The 24430-nt window shown below is 29.0% G+C and overlaps 1 protein-coding gene and 2 non-coding genes across 3 annotated transcripts in view; 2 read left to right on the top strand and 1 right to left on the bottom strand.

The window, feature by feature from the left end:
* Positions 1-3: 3 nt before the first annotated feature.
* The window catches only part of LOC123297269 (glutamine--fructose-6-phosphate aminotransferase [isomerizing] 2-like), a 34545-nt gene continuing 10118 nt past the window's right edge, over positions 4-24430 (bottom strand). Inside the window, exons 2-13 of the mRNA XM_044878868.1 lie at positions 8704-8901; positions 8444-8637; positions 7357-7476; positions 7138-7279; positions 3451-3471; positions 3062-3216; positions 2480-2695; positions 2184-2406; positions 1759-2003; positions 1217-1372; positions 984-1136; positions 4-697 (exon numbers count right to left, since the gene is read on the bottom strand). Of these exons, the coding sequence (XP_044734803.1) occupies positions 476-697; positions 984-1136; positions 1217-1372; positions 1759-2003; positions 2184-2406; positions 2480-2695; positions 3062-3216; positions 3451-3471; positions 7138-7279; positions 7357-7476; positions 8444-8637; positions 8704-8901 (2045 nt within the window). The 3' untranslated portion in view covers positions 4-475. The remainder of the gene's footprint in view (positions 698-983; positions 1137-1216; positions 1373-1758; positions 2004-2183; positions 2407-2479; positions 2696-3061; positions 3217-3450; positions 3472-7137; positions 7280-7356; positions 7477-8443; positions 8638-8703; positions 8902-24430) is intronic.
* On the top strand, positions 18916-18989 carry Trnai-aau. The gene has a single exon. It is a non-coding gene; the product is annotated as a tRNA-Ile (tRNA).
* On the top strand, positions 19109-19182 carry Trnai-aau. Its single transcript has one exon. It is a non-coding gene; the product is annotated as a tRNA-Ile (tRNA).

The following is a 24430-nucleotide window of genomic DNA, read 5'->3' as shown; positions in this document are numbered from 1 at the left end:
AATTTACAAGTATAGTTACCTCTATCCGGGGACACACTATATATTCGATCTAATAGTAAGTTAAGTACAATATGCTGCTAAAAGTTAAAATTAAAGTTTAAGTGGAAACAATAACAATAACGTTTATTCGATCGCTTAAAGAATGCGCTTATATCGTTTGTTTTGATTTTAAAAAGTTTTGTGATGTATACAAATACGTAAAATCACCTTTACTTCCATTGAATGTGCTACGTATTTAACAATTTTAATGTTCCAACGAAGAATGAAATTAAACTTAACAGCCATGTGCGCTTTATAGTCATGTTCGATTTAAGTACTTGAAATTTACACCATATAATACGATCAATATATATTTTAATATTTTAAGTATTCGAATTTCTAACAATATCCGTGGAATATTTTGTATAAAAGGTATTTATTTCATTAAATTCGTATAAAAGAATGTTGGCTTACATTTTTTTTCAAATATGCATTCTTATTCAACGGTTACACTCTTCGCCAAATTTCTGGGACAATCGACATTGCATCCTCTTAATACAGCAATATGATATGATAATAATTGCATTGGAATGACTGTTAAAATGCCTTGTAGACAATCGACTGTGCGTGGAACTTCTAGTGCTCTATCAGTAAATGACATTGTTTCTTTGTCACCTTCTTCGCATATTACAATTGGACGACCTTCTCGAGCAGTTACCTGAGAAAAACAATCATTGTTTAGTACGCATATTTATGGAGAAAATATCTAATTTCGCAAGTTTGGTTCAGTGGTGGATGTCGGTTACCAGTATCCTGCAGATTTCCTTGCTCTAAACAATCGATCGAAAGGTGCAGGCTTAGAAGAACGCTTGACGTTCATTTTTTGTGATAAATTAGGTCAAGTAATAATTTTTAATATTAAGCCACCTAACAAATATGTGGCAAGTTGAACAAATTGAAGTTTCAGATCAAAACGTAAAAGATTCGATTATAAAAAAATGTACCTGTTGTAAAGCATTCATACACTTGATATAAACGGGATCTCTCATGACTATCATCATAACGGGCATGGAATCATCGATTAAAGCTAATGGGCCATGTTTTAATTCTCCAGCCATTATACCTTCACTGTGCATGTATGTTAATTCTTTTACTTTCTAAAAACATAATAAAAGAAATTATGATTAAATTTTTTAAAACCATTTTAGTTAATTTATTACTAAAACGTCAATATTACCAATGCTCCTTCTAAACATGTTGCAAAATTGTATCCACGACCCATGATAAGTAATGATTTTTGATTGTATAATTCTTTAGCAAGTTCAAGAACTTTCTGGTCCAATTTTAATACTTGTTTAATTTGACTTTCTAATTGTTTCAATCCATTTATTATCTAAAAAAAATTCATGATTTATTTTAAAACTAGTAGATTCCATTTCAATATTTAATCAGGGTTGTTGTCTGGTAAATTAAAATAGCAATTTTTATAAAAAATATAAATTATTTAGAAAAAATTACAGACACATTTATCTGATAATCAATCACTTTAATGATGAGAGAGAAACGTGAGCGAAATTGAAGAGTGACTCACTCAAATTTTCTTCAGTTCACTACGCATAAAGTACCTTTAGCTTAAATAATGATAATCTTAATCTGTCTTTTTTCATATCTCACTCCTTCAAGAAATAGTAACGCAATGAAATTTTGACTCCTTAATTGTCTTGAGAATTCATGCTCAATATTCTTATATTCAAATCCACGTATACAAATAATGCCTACCTCATGACGTCTTTGCCGTAATGATATTCTATCTTCACTCATAACAAGAGCAAACATTACAAGCGATATAAATTGAGATGTGTAAGCTTTTGTTGAAGCAACACCAATTTCAGGACCTGCATTTACATGTACACCACAGTGAGATTCTCTACAAATAGAACTACCAACTGTGTTTGTAATTCCAACAATTAATGCTCCACGTAGTTTACAATACCGTAATGCCATTAAGGTATCAGCGGTTTCACCTGAAAACAAAAATTTTTTCTTATTAGTTATAAGGTAATATTTATTTAAAATATCTCTTACGGAATCATTTTGAAAAGACGAATAAAGCTTTCAAGTATAGTTTGTTTGGACCTGCCTCGTTTTCTTAAACCTTGTTTGTTCCGTTTTTAGATTAAGAAACAAAATCTTAAATATTTTACCTGATTGTGATATAAAGAAGCAAACATCATCTCTGAAAACAGGAGTTGTTCTATCCAAGAAATCGGAGGCCAATTCTACCATTACAGGAAGTTCTGTTAATTCTTCCAATAATTGTCTAGTAGCAACAGCGCTATGATAACTTGTACCACATGCAATTAACATTAATCTACGACAACGTTTTATTTCTGGAATATATTCTTTGATACCACCAAGTGTAATAGTCTACAAAATCAAAAGATTTTTATTAAATTAATTGATTATTAACAAGTGAAAAATTGATTTTTTTATTAATTACCCCGTCTTCGAAATTTAATCGACCACGCATTGTATTAACAACTGATTCTGGTTGTTCGAAAATTTCTTTTTGCATGAAATATGAGTAGCTGCCTTTCATAATTTCTTGAAGTTGCAATTTCAAAGTGGTAATTTCTCTTGCATGTGGATCATCTGTTAAACGTTTTAATCTATGAATAGAGAGGACACCATCTTTGACGGCAGCAACATCATAATCCTTTAAACAATTAATGCACACATTCAATAAATTGAAGAAAAAAACGTAATATTAAAAAATGTTCTATTTCTGGCGACTTCAAATTCTTATAATTTTATTTCAACTATTATAAGTTGTTAAAAATTGATTTATATTATTAACATAAGTTTTTACACAATGATTTCATCATTAACGTAATAATATTGCCTATATTTTTACATTTCATCTTTAACAAATATTTAGAACGCTATAGTTAATATAGTTCATTTGAAGCTCTATTTTGTGGAGCATTGTAGAATTTCTTATTTTTATCTTAGATTTTATAAGAGTCTAAAGTTGTTTAGAACTAGAAAAATTTCGGAAATCTATACCGAAAAATGAACCTACTTCAAAGTATATTACACGATTTGTATGCTCAATAACTGCACTAGCATCAGAAGCAAAGAAATATTCAACTTCTTTATCTTCCAAAGGTTGAAATTCTGAAGTGGATTCAGAACGTGGTAAAGTTGGTAATTCTCCACGTCCATGAGGCCTATGTTCTAGAATCAAAAAATCATTTTCCATTATTTATAACATATAAAAAAAATACATAAAACAAAATAAACCAGGAAAATATACGTAGCATATATGCCCGCCACCATATAGACATACTGATGCCCTTTATCCGCAAAATGTTGTAGTAAATCTGTTAAGATAAAGTTAATACTAAAAATAAAAAGCATTTTTGAAGCGAAAAAAAAGCATTTTGATTTAGAATATAAACATAATTATACCTTGATGGTTGTTGTCGCCATCTTTTTTGTTCACCCAAGAAGATAAAACAAGAAACATATAACATATTACTTAATAGAATTATTAATAAATCACATACATAAATACTGAAGAAAATATTTTTTGTTAATAAAAATAAAAAAATAAAAAAACAATATCAAACATCCCAATTTGAATTTTTTTTTGATGTCTTTTACTCATAAAAATTATAATAATTATAAAAAAATAATTTTAAGGTCTAATCAACAAACAGTTTTTCTTGAAAACGGGACAACAATTTTCTACTTAGCCGAATTCAACAAATGTATGAAACTTGAGTTTGAGATTCAGAGTTGTTATTTCCATTGCCATATCAGAAAATAATGATTGAAAATCACTTATTCATGAGTTCAATATTCAAATATTAATTTAAAGGATCCTCCGCCAAGTATTAATTTTCATGTATCTTTTGTAAGATGAAACTATTTTTATGTTTCAATTGATTATCCCGTTTTATATTACTATTTTGAAGAGGAACATGATTCATTTCCATTTATGCATTACCATTATTTGACTATACTTTATAACCAGAATCTTTTGAAATTGAAGTATTTTGATATTCATAGCTTTTTGAATGAAGGTTATCAATTCTAATTTGATTATTAAAATCTTTCTTAATACATAAGAATTAATTGAGATCGTATGCAAGAGGAATGTAGAACTATCCAGCCAGTGAGTAATTAAAGAATTAAACCATTAAACAAGCATTGTAATTTTATATTAAAAGTAATATTGTGATTCCACGTAACACGCATGCCGAAAACGCAATACAGGCTGCTTTCAATGTCAATCAGTGGCGGATCCAGTCGTCAAAAAAGGTTGTGGTCATAGCCACCCGTAAATCGACCAAGTGCGAGTTGGAGTATGAAGTCGCTCATGATCAACATAGTACATTCCTAGAAAGGAGATGTTTGCAAAATGTATGAAATTCTCACTGCACGGGCATAAAAGTGAAACTGGTTTTTGAAAATCTTTAGAAGTATGTAAAATATGAACGTTTAAAATTCGTAATTAAACAAAGAGGAAGACATATATACATATAAAACTTTGTTTTGCAAAAAGGAGATGGGCAACAATCTTTGAATGCCTATAACTTCATCGTTTTTTAATCAATTTTAATTTCACTTTATATCAAGTATTATATCAAGTCTAGTTTTATGTTTTTATGCGTAATATGGCAAATTCAAGATCAGGTAAATACTGTATTACTTTTAAATTACTAGATTTCTGCGCACCCAGCGAATAGCCATCAATTTTTTTCCACAAGTATACAAAGAAACAAGTAATATGTTGTCAAAAATTTGACATAACGTGTCAGCATGTCGACTATGATGACTAAGTACTTCGCTGCGTTCCGAATCACGCACGAATCATTTTATTAAGGTATTGAATATAATATAAACAGTCTATAGGCCCCAATAGACCTGGAAGGCATGACGTTACAAGTTTATTAGAGTTGAGGGCAAGTCCATTCTGCCCACATCGGTAGATCCGTGTTTGAGCTCAGTCACTCGCTCATATACGTGTACTTGAATAAGTTAGTTTACGTAAAGAAAATTTATTATTCGCAATTGAAACCGAATGTAAACGAATGGGAATAAGAAAAATTAAATGATGGTTATAAGATACATTTTCATAAATTCTACATAGAATGAATTTCGGATTCCAGCACCAAAAATCTTTTAGTTACGAATAGTTATTAGTATACAAAAACACATGCAGTTTTTAGATCTCCGTAAATTTATTATCAAACTTTCTTTCTGTGGCAATATTTGTACAGCATGCTATGAATTATAGAATACCTTAAATCCAAAAGATTCATCTATTAAAAAGTTAAAAATATTAATATCAGAAAAGAGAAAATGCATTTTCATTGCAAATCTTTTTAAATATAATTATTATAATTTTTGTAACAGCCACCAAAACTTTCAATTAAAAAAAATGTATAGCAAATTCTTATTTCATTATTTTCAAATGAAAATTTAGAAATAAAAATATTCCTGTTTGAATCGTAAAAAAATATTCATCTACATTTTATTCAAAAGACAAGAATTTGATGCAATATACACCGTTTTATTGTGTATATTTGATGCATCTTTCTGAAAATATTTATTAACTTGTGATTTGGTATAGAAAAAGTTGAATCCATATTATTTAGCTTAAAAAAATATTGTTAATTTGTATATAAACATAAACACATAATAAATAGATAAACAAATTTGATATTATTTTGAAATTTATTCGCTAATCACTTATTTAATTGGATATTCGAATTTAAAATAATGATATTTAACGCGGCTTCATTGTTAATAGTCAAAATTATGATTTTTAACAAAATTGCAGCTTCAAAAGAAAAATTGAACATTCTTCATAAAATTTTAAACTTTAAAGTGGTTTAAATTATCGAAATAATTTTCAGAAATCTTATTCCTTCGATTATTACCTGGGGAAAATATCTAAGAAGATTGTGTTGAAATGCGAAACCGCGTTTCGGAAAAATCTCACTTACCAACTTTGAAAACGCTGTTTCGAGACAAACAAAGTTTCAAAAGACATTTACACTCAGTTAAATTTTTTTCTTTTGATACGTTTATCTTCGTGAAGATTTCTCGGATTAACTTGAAATTTTCAGAGAATATAATTAAACATATGTATGCATGTACATTCCGGAATTCCGGAAATGAAAAAAAAAATCGAGTTCTTTGAAATTCTAACTGGATATAACCCCTTAAAATAACTTATATTTAGCAAAAATATAAGTTCGAATCAATTAAATTCTACTTTGAGGCATGAAAACACACTTTAAAGTTCAAAAAGTTGGCTTCGGTAAAATAACTCAAGTATAGCTAATTTAGTTAGTTGCTGCGGCTATGGTGGAATTTTCATGTCTGTGAAGAGCGCGCGGTTAATTTATACCCGGCCACAATGGCCCCTTTACATTAAAAAAAATAAAACACCATAAAATAAGTGATTAAAATTTCAAAATAAATAATTTAAAAACATACATTTAAAAGAAAACATAAAATTTTTAACTATAAAGGATATTTCTAGAAAAATTTAAATATTCGAAATGTCACCGCTTACGATATATCAAAAGAAAAACCCAAAACTAATCGAAGCTATCGCAATTTTTAAAATAATAGATAGGCTATAATTGATTGAAAGGTTATATCAAATTAAAGGACAAAATTTGAACATCTTGTACTGCTTCCTTAAGCATCTTCAATGGAACGCTTAACTTCATAGAAAAAAATCTTAAATTGCAAAAACTCAAACATTGTTTCGGAATCAAACTACGGACTACTATTATAGTGGCATAAATAATTTTAAAAAGTGAAAGCAGATCTAAGAGGTGTGCCGATTTTTGTGAGAACGAAAAGCGAGTGACCTGGTCACCTGTGAGAACCATATATTCAGCACTAACGTATCGGTTATTTTAACGGCAGGACAGCCAAAAAAGTTAACTTAAATATAAATAAAAATTGGAATCTAATGTTTCATGAAAACATTGAATAAACCACCCTCCCTCCTTAGAAATTTATGCTCATATTTTGAAAATTTCTAAAAATGAAGAATTTTAATATCCTATTTTTTCTTCGTTTGGCTAAAATGAAGGATAATACAATTTTTACTTCAATTTAGTATATTACCTTTTCCATACAAAATTGGAATGTGATCAGTTTCTAAGCGATTTTTAGTTTTAATTCCAACGAGTAAAGGAGATCCACGTCTGGTAGCAACACATTCACCAGGAAAATGTTTTGATTTGAAACATAACGCAAAGGCTCCTTCCTAAAACGTTATTATAAAAATTTGAATATTTTAAAATTAAATTAATAAATTAGTGTTAATAAATTATTAAAAATTACCAATTGTTGAATGACTTGTTCAACAAGCTCTCGGAATGAATAAGTTGGATGTTTTTCGTATAAATGATGAATCAATTTGGCAATGATTTCAGTATCAGTATCACTTTCAAATTTGTGACCCTGTAAAATTAATGAAGTTAACCTTGAGACTCAAATTAAAATATTATATTAGCCATTCTTTAAGGTCTTATTGATTTTAATTATTCATTTGACTTTTTGAAGAAGACACATACGCGGCGCGGCTGCAATTTGATTTAAAAAAGAAAAATAAGCATTGGGCACATATCGTCCCTTATGTTATTGTAGGTACTGAGCAGTGAGCCTCGTCAACTGGTCCGGCTGAAACTTAACTTTAGTTCCACCCGAGTCTGACCAAACTCAATTAGTATTTTGGCCCAACTATTCCAAATAAATTAGGTTGAATTTGCAATTGCTTTGCATCGATGAAGAAAAGGCCTAAGAGTTTATTAAAAATGGTAGAATGGTAGAATTAATGAATACCAAAATTATTGACTAAACTATTAAGAGGCGTTAAAATGGCAATCGGAATCGGAGTATTATTGTAATTACGAGTTGATTGGATTGAGTTTGTCGACTGTAGAGGAGTTGGTTCCGTTCGGTTAGAGAAATTTTAAGCCCCTGCGTACAAAAATGGGACACTATTATAAATTTCGGTCCTTTTTTGCAGTCTAAATAGACCAGCTAAAAAAATTCAGACACGTTTTTGTTAAAAAAAGTTAAGCTTAAAACTTTGTTCATATTCGGCCTAAGAAGAACTCTTCAACAACGAAAATACGATCACAGGGTTGAAACATTGACGGTTTGCATATTTTAATTTTTTTCCCTTGAGAATGATTGGGTGTATTATTAATTAGGAAATTGTATTCCGGGTGATTTATTAATCTCCTATCCATTAATTTTAATAGAGTTCTAGGTCAAGGCAAGAAAATCTTCACTTAATCGAAATTTGGAATTGCGATCAATTTGCAATTTGGCAGCTCTAGTATCATAATTAAGGCTAATAGGTTTTACTTATTGAGTTTATTAAAATCGTTTGCTGGATGCATATCCGGAAAACAAAATTTACCTGTTTTTCTAGGAATGTTTTAACTTCTTTGTAATTTGTGACAATACCATTATGTACCACAACAAATGAATGTCCAGCATCAGATCTTTGTGGGTGTGAATTTGCCACATTTGGAACACCATGTGTGGCCCATCGAGTGTGTGCAATACCAACATGAATGTTAACTGTTTCGTTGGCACCTAACTCATCTCTCCCTAAAATGGATAATTTTTAATTTTTCCACAAAAATAAAAAACCCACTTTCTTTAAAATATATTTACTTGATGCAATCTCATCTTCCAAAATTTTAACTTTTCCATTTTTCTTAACCAATGCCATGTCTTTGCCATCGGGTGTATCAATAGCAACGCCGGCAGAGTCATATCCACGGTATTCTAATCGTTTTAATCCATTAACCAATAGTTCTAAAATTTCGAGTCGTGTTTTTGGTGTTAAGTAATTTAAATATGCAAAAATTCCTGTAACAAAAAAAAAATTCATTAATATTAAAACTAGGAATTGTTTTCTTGAAAAGAGTTTATGCAGAGTATTCAAAAAAGAGGGGTAGGTAGAGGTAGGATTGTTAAAAATAGAGCATTTTTGTTTTAAATCTAGAATTTTTTAAGAGTTATAATAAATTATTCGAAAACAGTAATTTAAATTTTGGTCCGAAAAGTGACACATGTTTAAATTTTGTTTCCAAAAGAGGTTGAGTGGCGTTCACACCAGATTTTATAAATAGTGTACAAATCACTATAATAAAGCTGAAGAGTTATTTTCTTTGTTTAAACGCGTTAATCTCCAGAAGAACCAGTCGGATTCGAAAAATCATTTTCAGATGTCAGAATAATTGTATAATGGATAAACTCAGGAACTGCTTAATCGATTTTAAAAATTCTTTCACTTATAAGCAAGCATTACATTATCAACGAGTAACATGGGCTAGACTTCATTTTCAAAAAAATAAAGTTTTCGCCCTGTAAAGGAGGCAAGGGAAGTGGAGGGTATAACGCAATAGTCTTTGTTTTTAAAGTTAAAATGATCCAACGAAGCTGACGGGTACCTATTAGTGTAGAATATAACGAATAGCTAAATATTGTTGGGGTCAGTAGCTTTCATTTTATTTGTAATGCTCATATCGTATTCATGTTATAAACCGTCTAAATAATATTGTTATTATTATTATTATATGCAAATATTATAGTGATATTAAAGTTGTTAAGTTCTTTCTTATACATGATTTTTAGTTATTTCAAGAATGCCATACCAAGACCCATAAGTATACATAATAATAACCGTCTGGGGTTTGGTTTTTTTTTACATTGGGTTTCATAAAGCCTCTTTTGCACTAAAGCAATTTACATTTATAATTCTACTCAATTTGAGAAAAATTGCAATTACATATTTGTAATTTAAAAAAAAAAAAAAATGTGTTTTTATGGAGATAATTAATAGTGACGCGATTCTTAACAGCTTATAATGGCTAACATTTGTTTTTTGAGTTCGAAATATTCGGTTTTTGATTTCTTGAAGGTTTTAAAATAAAATTTTGTTGGTCTGTCTGTCAACACGATAACTCAAAAACGAAAAAAGATATGCTGAAATTTTTACAGCGTGTTCTGGACATAAAAATGAGGTCGAGTTCGTAAATGAGCAACATAGGTCAATTGGATCTTGGGTCCGTAGGACAACACATTAGATACAAATTTTATAGTAGGTATGTATTAATATGGGATTATCAGTTATGTATGTGTGACATGTTTAGCTATATGTGTAATGTGATCGAGTAATCAACACTGTCTATACATGGTATTTCAACAATTAACTCAGTCAATTGTTTCACTTGTTTATTTTACAAAACGTTTGTTTGCAATAAAAAAAACTTTTTATGGCAATCATTGACTCAGTGTGATTAGCACGCAATTTCTCGTAAGAAGGTACATTTTAATCAAGTTTTAATTTTTGCAAGTAAAAGTCCATTTTTATGCTGTATTAACTGAGCTAATATGAAAATATTTACATACGTGTATAAGTTGAATAAATTCATCATAGAACTTTTCTATGCATTGTCGTAGGGACAATGTCCGTAATTATTTACTTTACAGCAGACATGAGCGAGTTATTTTAAGTCGAAGTATCCATTTTTATAACTTTATTGTGTGTCATAAACTTAATTGTGTGTCCCATTATCCAAGTCCGCATTGCTCATAGAGGAGAAAGCGAGACGGGTATACGACTCTTCTACCTATCTCAGTTTCTCTAATAGTAATGAGATAGGTAGAAAAAAATGTTGTTTCTCTGTCCTACTCGTATTATTGGTTGACACTGGTAAGGTTGTCGCTGTCTTGCTCGTTATTTAGTTAAAGAAGTCTGAGTGACTTCTCTGAGTCTTATTTGCCCATGCCTGCTTTACAGGATTCTCGTATTTTACAGAATTAAAGCGTGTGAATATTACATTTAGCAATGAGTTAGTGGAAACAAAATGCCTAGTGGTATCAAATCAAAAAATCAAAAGACAAACAACTTTTATTTGAAAATTTTTCTAAAATTACTAATTACACAAAAAATTTATAAAATGCAATTTTTTCCAGTTTTTATTTCAAATAAGATTCATTTTTGCACGTTATAAATCTAAACTAATATTAGGAAACTTTAGACCAGCAAAAGCTACAATATTATCAGCGAGAATTTTATTTTCAAAAAATTAGGGTTCCATATCAAAAAATTGAAACTTATGAAATTTTGAACAAAATTGAGGTGGTTAATTAGAGCAAGGGAAGTGAAGGCTATAACGGGGTTGTATTTGATTTTAAAGACGTAATTGCCTAGCGAAGCGGGTGGATAACTGGTAGTTAATCTTAATACATTTTTTGTGATCTTTCAAGGATAAATAAAAATAAATATTTACGGTTCAATAAAACGTTTTTAACATTTTATTCTAAAAAAACTTACGTGTTTTGAATTTATTTTTTTGGTGAATATAATTTTGTTCTTTTTGCAGAGTGTTGCAGGATAATCGCACACGGTAAATATAGTAAAACTTATTAAGCAAAAAAATTCATCAAAATTTTATTTTATTAGGTACAATGGTTGATTTAGCCGAAGTGCTTACGAGATCGACTTGTCCACTGGCTAATATTTTTGAAGGCGATTCGTGAATTATCTGTCATCAATCATTCGTGTTTGCTGGAAGACATATAGGTTTGAATTCGAATTTTATCATCGTTCTTCTTTGTAAAATTATTAATGAGTCAATATAGCAGTTATAAGTAAGCTTAAATCTTAAAAAAACAGCAGTGCTCTATGAAATGACTAAACCATTAAAGGACTGGTCTATTTTTAGATACATTTGAACAGTATGTATTATTGGCATAAGTTGCGTGAAAAAAAAGAAATTTTTTAAATGCTTATTCGTGTTGTTTTATAAATCCTACTAGCTCATATTGTTTCACACTTAATCAATATTTCTCTTATCTCACAAAATTTTTTGCTAATAATTTAATTATGTACCTATTAAAAAAAATTATTTAACTCTAAAAACATGATAACATTCTAAAAATACTTCTAAAATCATAAATTATAAATATTTTTTACCTGCCGGCTAGGAAAATTCATGAATCAATGTTTATTTACTTTGGTGTCTTTCCTTAAAGTGTGCCATGATTTAATATTTATTTACTTCGGTACCTTTCCTAAATACATTTTAGAATAACAAACACATATTATAATTTAAAACTATAATCTGTGAATCAAACTATTTGTTTTCTTCTGCAACCCATTTATTTTATATAAAATTTTCTTGAAAAATCTTATATTTTTTATTGATAACTGAATTATTTGTAACTTTACTAAACCAGTTTATTCTGCGATCAAAAAATGGCTCCCAACCCACAGTTTGCACATCGCTAGCCTAGGTAAATCATGCGTTTGGTCAACCTATTTACAGAACAATTGTTGAAGATCTTTTATAATTTTTTTTAACCAAAAATGTTTATTTATTCTTTTTAAATAAATTTAATTTTGCGTATAACCGAAGAATTCAATGCAAAAGCCAGACAACTCCAATTTTATATTTTTATACCATGAAATATATCATAGTATATTAAGTTCAGTCCCAAGTTTGTAACGCTTGAAAATATTGATGCTACTAACAAAATTTTGGTTTAGGTGTTCATAAAATCACCTAATTAGTCGGTTAGTTTATCACCGTTTTCGGTTGTCTGCCCGACTGTCTGTTAACACGATAACTCAAAAACGAAAAGAGATATCAAGCTGGAATTTTTATGGCGTAAAAAGTAAGGTCAAGTTCGTAAATGAGCAACCTAGTTCAATTGGGTCTTGGGTAGGACCCATCTTGTAAATCGTTAGAGATAGAACAGTTTAAATGATTGCATAATCAATAAATGATGCTAAATCAACACTGTCTATACGTGGTATTTCAACAATTAACTCAGTCTATTGTTTGTTTTCACTTGTCGAATATAAAATTGAAATTATGGGGAAAGAAAATATAAATATGTAATTTAAGTATTACTTTAATCACAAAATGCCAGTTAAACCCTCAAAAAGACCTATAAATTTTGTATATACAGAGAATTATTTTCATCCAAAAAGTTTTATATTTTCAAAGTTTCTCCTATTTTTATAAATTTTTATAAGCTGTAATAAGGGCTTAAAAAATTGAACAGGGTTTATATAGTAGTGCCTATATAAAAAAAAAAATATTTACAAATAAAAAATAGCCGCAATTCTCGTACATCCTTAAGCCAGGTAAAATAATCGAATAATACCTACTATGCATAAAGTTTCACATAACTAATTAAAATGCATAAGTTGTTTTCATGTAAAATATGTGTTTATTATACATAAAATAATTATAACGGTGCATTAATAATAGGTAATGTTCATATTGTGCATATGCTACATACGCTGGCTAGATAATATACCTATTCGTTGTGTGCGTAGCCATGGTGGGGACAATAAAATCGATGCCAGCGCTTCCAGTGAAAAATTTTGGCGTTAAAGGAGGCTGTTATGACTAATTTGCAATTTTTTACATGTTATTGTTATAGAAAATGACAAATTAAAATTATTGAAAAACACTAATTAATTAAACATAATGCATTAAAAATTATGAAAATAAGAAATCAAATTGCACATATATTTTTAACGTGTAAAATTTCAGTTGATTAGTGTAATAAAATCTTAGTTTTATTTCATATTACTTAATTGTATGTCAATTAACAATAACTTGTCGCTCACATGTCAAGAAATTTATGATTTTTATGTTAAAACTGTTTAATAGGTACTAAATCTGAATTTTGAGTAGGTTCTATTATAGAATGAAATATAAATACAAATATGGTAATTTATTAACAAAATTAAGTAATTTTCAAAAAAAAAAAAAAAAAAAGAAATGATGGTGATACGCGTGCCATGTTTGTAATTATACAGGGGTGACCCTAAAAGGTTTTTTTTTATCATGTCACAGGTTTAATTTTTTTGATAAAGACAGAGCCCTAATTTTTTTGAAAATAAAATACAGTACTCGTTGATAATGTAGCTTTATATTATATTAGCAGTTACACGTCCATGCGGGTAGGATTTATAAAGAACGCAGCTTCCAAGTTTCATGTCTTTACGCTCAGCGGGATTAGACTGTGCTTTGGTCCGTCAGCCAGTTAGTCAATCAATAAAATTGGCCAAGAAGATTTTTGAGCTAATCTATAATATAAACACATATAAACAAATCTCGAGAGCAGCTGAACCGATTTCGACGGGTTCGCTAGTCCATTATAAACAAATAAAAAATCAAATATTTCCTATTTATAATTAACTAGCGACCCGCCCCGGCTTCGCACGGGTGCAATGCTGATACTAAATACACTACAGAAAAACTGTGAACGTTGTATATAAAAACATTATTTACTACATCACATTAGAAACCTCAAAAATAGCAGTACTTCTCCACTATTTAATGGATGTTATTATACATATAATCCTTCCTCTTGAATCACTCTATCTATTAAAAAAAACCGCATAAAAATCCGTTGCGTAGTTTCAAAGATTTAAGCATACAAAGGGACATAGGGACAGAGAAAGCGACTTTGTTTTATACTATTTGTTACGCTTTTACGCTAAAACTAGCGAATCGTTTTTAATAAAACTGTACAGCAATATAGCTCATACTTCAGAATAACACATGCGATATAATTTATAAAGATATATTATTTAAAAAAAAAAAAATTAAAAATTAATTTAATTTGACATTACCATAAATTACAGATTTCTGTAAAAATATTCAATATCAAATATTTCACGGCCATCTTTTCTGAAATACTCCATGAATAATTACGACTATTATACATTTAAAAAAATAGAAAACCATACATATATTTTACTTGTGTTAAACAATCCCTACCATTATTTCGAGTGTTATAGAAACGGGATAAGCGGGAGTAATCGAAGCGGGTGGGTATCACTCTAATACTATATATATAATAATGCCACGTTGACATATATATTTCTAAAATTTTAGATTTTTTCCAAAAAATAAGGTGTTAAATTCAAAGTTAAAAATTAATCTTCTGCACAAGTTTAACAACTTTCAATTATATTATTATAATGAAAGTATTTTAATATTTATAAATAACACCAAGCACTCACACATAGGATGGAAGAGAGAGATACTTTGGAGAATGCCAAGGTAAACTTCTCAAAACTGTTTGTTGTAGTTGTAAGTATATATAGTTAAGGTGTATATTGTTGTATAAATTCAAACAACTAGAATACACTTACCGTTTTTTTAATCATATTTCTCCCGAAAATATAAACTTAAACACTGTATCGAAGGTCAACGGGGAGAGATGGCTTGTGTTAAGGCAATATTCTTGTCGAGAAATTTGAAAAAAAACATATATTGCATATTTTTAAAGACTAAAGGCTCAATTTCCGAGCGGTCGAAGCGTCAAACTTTGGCCGTTTGACCACTTAGACTTAGGTTGCGGGTTCGAATGCAGGCAGCGGCAGTGTGAACAATTATAATTAATGGGGGCGGTAGAATTGATTATCTAGTCGTCACTTGGATAAGAACGAAGTAACCGATTCCACCCACATCATAAAAGATTAAGAAATAATGATGTGGGTGACTTCTGTTATTAAAAAAATGGGGAAATTTTTTTTTACTAAGGTCCAGCGACATCTTCACTAATTAAGAATTATTCAGCGATACCTTTGCTAATTTATTCAGTTTTGTTTTATGACATTTCAAGTTTTTGATTAAAAAAAAAAATTCCATTTCAATAAAAATCTTCTAACAGTAAGAAACATTAAATGAAGAAGAAATATGACTTAAGTGATGGGGCTGTGCTGCTCACGAGTTTTTTTTAATTTTAATATTATGATAAAAACCTTGAAAAAATTATTTTTTACAAAGAAAACTTTAATTTAATGTAAAATAATTGTTTTATACAGTGTACAGTGTCAATTAGTCAGTACATTTAAAAATATCAATAATTCTTTCACCTTCTGTATTTTTATAATAAATAACGGTAAATTATTTTATACAGGTTGTCCTAAAACTCCCGCCTTCTTACGGACAGTTCCTACCATTATGAATGATATAAGAATAAGATAAAATCAATGAAAATCTGTTGATAATTGCATAACAAATTTGGCAAACAACATTATTTTGGCAAAAACACATACTTAGACAAATAAATTAATGGTATGTTCAGGTCCATGGGAGGTTTTCTTAACTTGTACCCCCTCGATACACCCATGCACTATAGTTTGAAAAACTAGATGCAGTGTTTAGCATAAATACTGGAAATGTGCTATGAAAATTTCTCAACAGTTCCGATCGAATGACGAGAATGTAAGGTTGAAACGTCTTACTTTTTGCCTGTTCGAAATTAGGTTGTTGTGCCTATATGGCTTGCACTTACTTATATATTATTGATTGTACTTTTTTGTACGAAGTTCAGATCTAATTCAGCGTATAATAGTCAAATAAAAATCCGATTGCAACCGCATAAATGTTAAATTCCTAATGAAAATAAAAATTATTTTTTTGTAGAAGTATTCATGAAATGATCTGATCTCGCTTACTATCTGACTAGTGATGGTATGATTTACACTCATTCATCACACATATAGGTATATGATTTTTTCTTTTGGTTGAACTATCATACATAATACCTCAATTTTTTGATCACTTTGTATGATAATATATAATTGCTTATTTAATATATCAATTATTAATTCTAATGATGTAGGAAATATTGATAACATAGATATTAATCAATATATTTGAGATCAATATGATTTACAGGTACATATATTTCCTTCCGTATGCTAATACGAAATAATGAAGAAATTTTGAAAAGCTGGTTATATTTTACATTTTTACAATGAAAGTAAGTACCAAGCCTTATTACCTTGACAAGGCTAATTTGTTCCTTGTATTATAATTATTTTTGAATTAGATAACCTATCCTAGGTGACAATTTGATAGTAAGTGTTGATGACCTTGCATATGCTATGGTTAATGTTAATATTTGGACTGTTAATATTTGGTCTTTAAAGTTTTCAGCGTAAACAACTATTATAAATATTCTTCGCCTAGATTAAAAGATCCCTACACAATAAAACAAATTACTGGATTGAAGTAAACGTTTTTGCTTAGCTGATTCTTATAATAAGTAAATATTTTCTTTATTGAGTTAAAAATCTCAATACAAAAAAAATTATTATTTGACAGCTTAAAAATTTTTCTCAAATTTCATTTTCTTGAAACAAGAATTTATTTATTACACAAAATAAAAAATTAAATTAAACTAATTATGAATTTGAGTAATTTGAAATTTCATTTACTTTATCCCAAGTAATTTTACACCAAGACTCGATGCTTACAAATATCTACTAAACAACTTCCGCCAATATCATTTCGATACAACCAAGGAATTATTTACCTTGCCGGAGAAATTCTCATTTTGGTTAAATAAAATAATGTTTTACATTCAATAACTTTACATTTAGATTAGGAGATGATGGCAGAAAACGTTCTCCCATTTTCTACTACCTGCATTGCTAAGAATTAATAATTAACCCTAAAATATGAAATATAAAGGGCGCATGCCAATTTTCAGTGTTTTTGTGATGGAAACTTTAATGTTTCACATCGGCATTCATTTTGAAAACACGGAAATGTAGTATTTTTCCCCTCAATTTTACGTAACCCTTTGAGCCCATCCATCTATCTTGAATTGCATGTCATCAATTATTATAGCTTGAATTTGTTTGCACTACCTTATGTTACAAAGGCTGGCAATATATCACAGAAAACCACTTAGTTAGTAGCCTTGCAAAGTATGCCCTTTTTCCACTGTGCAACTTTTCTCTTATGGCGACACTCATTCATTCTCCCCGCGTTGTTAACCTGTTTTCCAAGATATTTGAATTGCGCTATCGCCTTATAAACTACATCATCTATGACTAGATCTTCCATTATCCTCCGGTCTTGTGAGACTGAGATCTTCATGAATACAGTCTTTTCTACATTAATTGTCAGTCCCAATTCTGCAGCGTTCTCTCTTATTTGTCTAAAGATTTCAATTAGCTTTTTTTCGGTGGGAGCGAAGATACCAACGTCATCAGTTCTGTGCATATTTGTGACGACTTATGGAATATTATTCCCTTCTGATCAATAATTTATATAAATTTGTTGAAACCAATTTGACTTAGAATTGTATTTTGCTGCACATTATTGAATATAAAATATTTTATTAAAAGTAAAAGTTCAATAACCATTAGATAGTCAGTTCAATGGATTTAGAATCGGTGACCTGGATTACATTTATCTTCAGATTACGTTACATATCTAGGTACTGGTACATGTTACATGTTGAGTTGTGTACATTACATATATTTGAAGTTGAACCTACATACAATTACATATTCTTATTACCATTATGGTTATTGTTCATTATTGTGTTGTGAAGGTCTTTACCATTTATTTCATTTTACAATCAATTTTTAAATAATTTTATTTATGGTATATAAGTCGACTGAAGATAACTCTTTCCCATAATACTTAACAATTAATGAGTATTTACGCCTTTTCTATAAATTTCAAGTCGATTCTCTGTACGGTTAACGATAAATTAATTATTAAAAACAGCCTTTTTACATGGTGATACATGAAGAAGTCGTGATTAATGTTAGTTTTTTAGTCAAAAAGTGCTTTTAAAAATGTTTTACCATTTACATAAAAATTTTTTATCAATATTCCTCAAGTTTTAAGCTTTAAATTCATACCAAAATTAAGAACTGTGCATAAAAATGAAAAACTATTTTCGGTTAAAACACTGACTTAAATAGTTAATTTTTCCTACAAATTGTACAGAGGATCGATATGAATTTTTCACAAAAGACGTATAAATGGATGATTAATTTATAAATAAAATTTTAAGTCTTTGATAATAATCACAAGTGGCCCATTAGCTCAGTTGGTTAGAGCGTCGTGCTAATAACGCGAAGGTCGTGAGTTCGATCCTCCCATGGGCCAAGTTTTTTTTTTAAATCTGTATATGTAAGAAACATTTATATTACAAAAATGAAATTTACTTTTGAAAAACTGCCAGCTCTACAAAGATTTCTATATTTTAAAGCACTATTATCATAAGTGGCCCATTAGCTCAGTTGGTTAGAGCGTCGTGCTAATAACGCGAAGGTCGTGAGTTCGATCCTCCCATGGGCCAAATTTTTTTCAAATCTGTAAGAAACATTTATATTACAAAAATGAAATGTACTTTTAAAAGATTGCCAAGCTGCCCGCTCTAAAAAATTTCTGACTACAAGGGGTTGGTGGATGTACTCTATAATCTGATAAATTCGATCATTAGACATCACCTTGCAGAACGTTTGCTAGATTTTCTATTAGAAAGTGAAGAAAAAATGTCTTTCCGTATTGGTAATTTTCAAAATTTGATGATTTCCGTGCGCTTCCACCATAAATTTAGTTTTTACCAATAGTTTTTTATAGCTTGAAGTGAAAAACATTTGTATTTTGGATTTTTATTTTTTAAATTTTGTAAAATATTTTTTTAGATATATATTTAATAATAAGTAGTTTTAACAGACTTATGCATTATCATAAACACACAGTTATAAAATATGTGCAAATAATAAAGCCTAACCGGTTCGATCAAGGTAATATAACAGTTGATTTTCGTTTATTTTCATTCCAATTTTATTATTTATAAAAAAAAAGTGTGTACACTGGAAAGAAACGTGTAGCTTTTTTTTTTTTTTTTAAATAAATAATTTAATTGATTATTAAATTAAAAAAAAAAAACTCCTAAATTGGTATCTTCGTGTCATCATTGTTTATATTGTGTTTATTCAATCAGTAAGTAAAGGATAAGAGAAATACATGGAATATAATTTTGAAAAAAGTTGATGGCTATAAAAACTACTTTTGAATTTGCGAATTAGTAGTATTTTACTTATATACAGATAAATTTCAATGTCATAATTTATAACTAAAATACTACTATAAAGGTCGCTTTCAGAAAAATTCGTTTTCATGAGCCCAATAATAGAGGTATTTAAGGAGATTGTTGTTTAGATAGACTCTCCTTAACCAACCAAGTAGCTACAGTTACCACAAGAGGGATCAAGAAAAGAACCGCTGTGAATTTTTTTTTTTTGCTTCACCTAATTTAAAATTATCGTTTACGATATTTTAGCAGTGATTTTAAATTGTGGGCCCCCAACTTTCTTTTCAGTAGCCTCCAATTTTAGATTTCGAGGCGTAGAATCATTGCGCCTAAGAATCAACCCCTTCCGATCCCGATTTAGAGTTTAGATGTTATAATAACGAGCTTAGAGTTCGAACACGGAAGCCTAAGCTCGCTTTGAAACATAGATAGGAACATTCTCTATTAAATAACCATTTTCCTTATAGTCATCTCCAAACTAAACCGATTTTGAAGATCATCGCATCTTTTTTTAATTGTTTTGAGTACAGAATCCAAATCTAGCACTTGAAGCATAGCTAAGAACACTCTTCATTAAACTACCTTTCAAACAAAAAAAAATTCAAAATCGGTTTATCCGTTTAGGAGCTACGATGCCACAGACAGGTAGACAGATACACATAGCGGTCAAACTTATAGCACACCTCCTTTTGGTTCGGGTGTTATTAATGTGTCATAAAGTAGTATATTTCGCTTGTATAAAGGACCCCGCACTATTAGATAGGAAAATGGCTTTCTGTGAAACTTTTTCAAACCGCACACATTATGTTCTTTGGATCGTTTTGATCAAAAGCTCTCACGGTCACAAAATATTTTAGCCTAGTTATATACTATTAACTATAACATATTTGTAGCTTTGATCCGCCTGTAACTCGAAAACTACGAAGATACGAAGAACATTTTGGGGGCGCTTTGAAAAAGTTTCATATAAAAGTCATTTTCCTATCTAATCGTGCAAGGCCCTTTAATAATAATTGAGCCCCAATTTTATTTTATAAACTAATTCTTTTGAGAAAACTTTATAAGCATTGATCTATCGTGTTGAATAATAAATTAAAATAATTTATTTTATAATGAAATTATTATTCGTTTTAATTAAAATTTCCACACTATATCCCAACATTTTGTTTGTCAACAAAATTCCTTTAACAATTTTTTTTAAATATAAAAACAGGAATTTGAGTGTTGTAATATTTAAATATAATAATAATAATAATATGCATATTATATGATTAAATCCTCAATTTAACTTGTTATGTAAGTTTTTTTGCATAGTACTTATAGAGGAGAAAGTAAATCATTGATTGCTGCTTACTTACTTACTTGTTAGCTTGAGTTGTTCAATTTATGTTAAGTTAACCAAGTAAAAGTTATCTATATCTAAAATTATTGTGTACTTTATTTACAAGTATATCATACAGGATTGGATTTAAATTTATTTGAAACAAAGATTGTCGTTATAGTTTGTTATTTGTAATTTGACGACTGTCCTCCAGTCAGAAATTGCGGGAATGATTCCCACTCAAGAAAATCAATGGTATTTTACTCACAGGTTAGTATTTCATACAGGATTGGATTTACATTATCGTTTCAGTTTTTAATTCGTAAACTAAGATCTATTCAGCAAAAGTTGTGAGTGTAAGCTCAACTCAAGGATATTTTGCTTTATACCTGACATCGATTTCAGAAATGTTAAACAGTTTATGGTCTTATTTAATTTCAATTTAAAGAAAAAGTTCACAAATAAGAATGGTAGAACCATAGTGATCCAAGTACCATTTTTCTTAAAATATAGATTTTAGCGTATAGACACGAAAAAACATAATTCTTCATAATTCTTCCATGCGACGATCATCCAAGTATCATTTGGCATCATTTTCCTGGAGAAATCTCAACCTCAAATTTCATGAGAATTGATTTTTAAAAATAATTTAATACAATGATGTTTTGGCATTATTCCAACAGTTAATTTATATTTTAAAAATATTATATTATTATTTTCTCATCAAATATAAAAATGAAATGTTACTTGGATCACTATGGTTCTACCATCCTCTAGTTTCATCAACAGGTAATCAATAATAATGACGTTAAAAACAATTTTCGATACAGCTGCCTATTATAATTTCTGATATGATTGTTTCCGAAAAAATTAGATAATATCAATGATATCGGCGATGTTATTTTCATGTACTTAATTGTTACCACAAAATTTTAAATAAATAAGTCAACAATCACATTGGAAATTATAAAACTCAAAAATAAAAATTTAATCCGTATTTAGCCTAATCAGAAATGGAAAGCGAAACTTATTCGATTCAATAAGTAACTGTATAGTAATCTTTAAAAATACTCATTGAGTAATTTTTAAGTAAGAAAATCTCTTTTTAAGAATTTGGATTAATAATAATAATAATAATAATAATGAGGTTTAACCTCCGTTTCTCAAATCACGTCAATAACAGTTAATTATATATGTATATATATATATATATATATATATATATATATATATATATATATATATATATATATATATATATATATATATATACAATTAATTTTATGATGTGGGTGGAGCCCGCAACCTCCAAGACTGTAGTCAAAGCAAGTTAAGGCGCCTTAACAAACTCGGCTACTCGCCGGTTTAAAATTTAAGAGAGTGATAGCACATGGATATGAGATAACACCAAATTTATTATTTATTTGAGAGACAGAGAGAGTGTGATGTATCATAAAAGCCAAATGTAATACGCAGCTTCACTGCTAGGCGTTGTTACTAAACATAGAATATACTAATATGAGGGAGCCACTAAAAATTATGTAGTACACAGTAAGTAGCACAAACTAAATCCTCATTTTGTTAAAAAAAGTTCAATAATTTGCATACGTTGTTCAATATTGTATCTGATGCTGCATGATGATTTTCAAACATTATTTTCATCGCGTTGCACGCGAAGTTGCGATTGCTTTTTAACTGTTATCAAAATATCACATAAATTTCCATAAAATACACTTACTAATAAATTTTCTCAAACACAAAATTTAAGTTTAAATTTCTATCTCTCTTAATGGAAAACTGTGGAATATTATCTAGCTAGTGCACTTCGAAAAAAGTGAATAACCAGTATACTTTTTTTTTTATCAATTAATAAAATGTAACAGAATTTAGCTATTTTATGAATGAACAGAAATAATGATGTTTTATGAAAGAAAAAAGTTTGCATTACTTATTGCAAACCAATGAATAATGTTGCAGCAATGCGCATATCCGAAGAATACAACTTCATTCGTTGTAAAAAAAAAATATATGAATAAATTCAAACTTACTTCCATTCATTCTAAAAGGTTTTTCATTAAGAATGTCCGAACTTAAATTGAACAGGTTGTATTTGAGATATCCTTGATTTTTTTAAAAAGTTATATTTTATAGTAAATTGTGTGCTGTAAATACTATCCAAATACAATTCTGCGAAAACTCGGCCACATAGATCGTGTTCTATATCATCGATCATTGTTTATGATTACTTTTAAAGGCACTTGATTGGACTTCGACATTTCGATAAAATACGTATCTGATTATTATCATTAGTTGATTTAAAATTATTTACCAAACGATGAATAATCGGCTCATATTAATGATATACAAATGAAATTTATAAAATTTAAAAAACCCCCAGCTAATTTTTCGGGTTCGGAACCCTAAACTCGCACTTGAAACATAGCTAAGAACACTCTCCGCTAAATTACCTTTCAAACGAAACAAAAAAATCCGTTCAGGCGCTAAGATGCCACAGACAGACACACATAGCGGCTAAACTTTAAACACCCCTTTTTTGGTTTGAGGATTAAAAATTATTATTATAACAATATAAACAAATCATAAAATTAATCATTTTTTTCAAATTTTAAATCAAACTCCATCTATGAAAAGTAATCAAAAGTTACCAAAGATCAGAATCACTTAGTTAATAGTAAAGTATACAGCTTTAATTATTATTACAAAGTCGTCGTTTTTTTTCGATTGAAAAAAGTTTTTAGTTTCCTAGATCATAGTGTTATATCTGTAGCTATATTCATAGCATGTTGATGACGCGAAACAATGAGATTTTACCCTACCAAATATTATTTATTATACATATATTATATATCGTCTAACGCGCCTATAGAAATTTTCACGCCAAAATTTGAAAATTCGTTCCGTTTTCAGCACTTGAATAAGACTGTACTCTTTGATGTTTTAACAATTAAAATGTATGTCATTTTATGTCTCTTGTGAGGGACATAAAATAACATAAAATTTGTGAGAGACACTCCTCGACTCGTAAAATGCTACCCTTCTTCTTAATCCGGAAATGTTGATGTTCAAATTTAAAGTATTTTACAACAATAAAGCTTAAAATAAAATAATAACTAAGAAGCGTTCTTATTTTTTTTTTTATATGGAGAAAATAATTTTGATTACCTT

Source organism: Chrysoperla carnea, chromosome 4 (assembly GCF_905475395.1).
Source record: "Chrysoperla carnea chromosome 4, inChrCarn1.1, whole genome shotgun sequence".
NCBI classification, from domain to species: Eukaryota; Metazoa; Arthropoda; class Insecta; order Neuroptera; family Chrysopidae; genus Chrysoperla; species Chrysoperla carnea.
The sequence above is the reverse complement of the archived record's forward strand: the minus strand, read 5'-3'. Positions and strand labels throughout refer to the sequence as shown.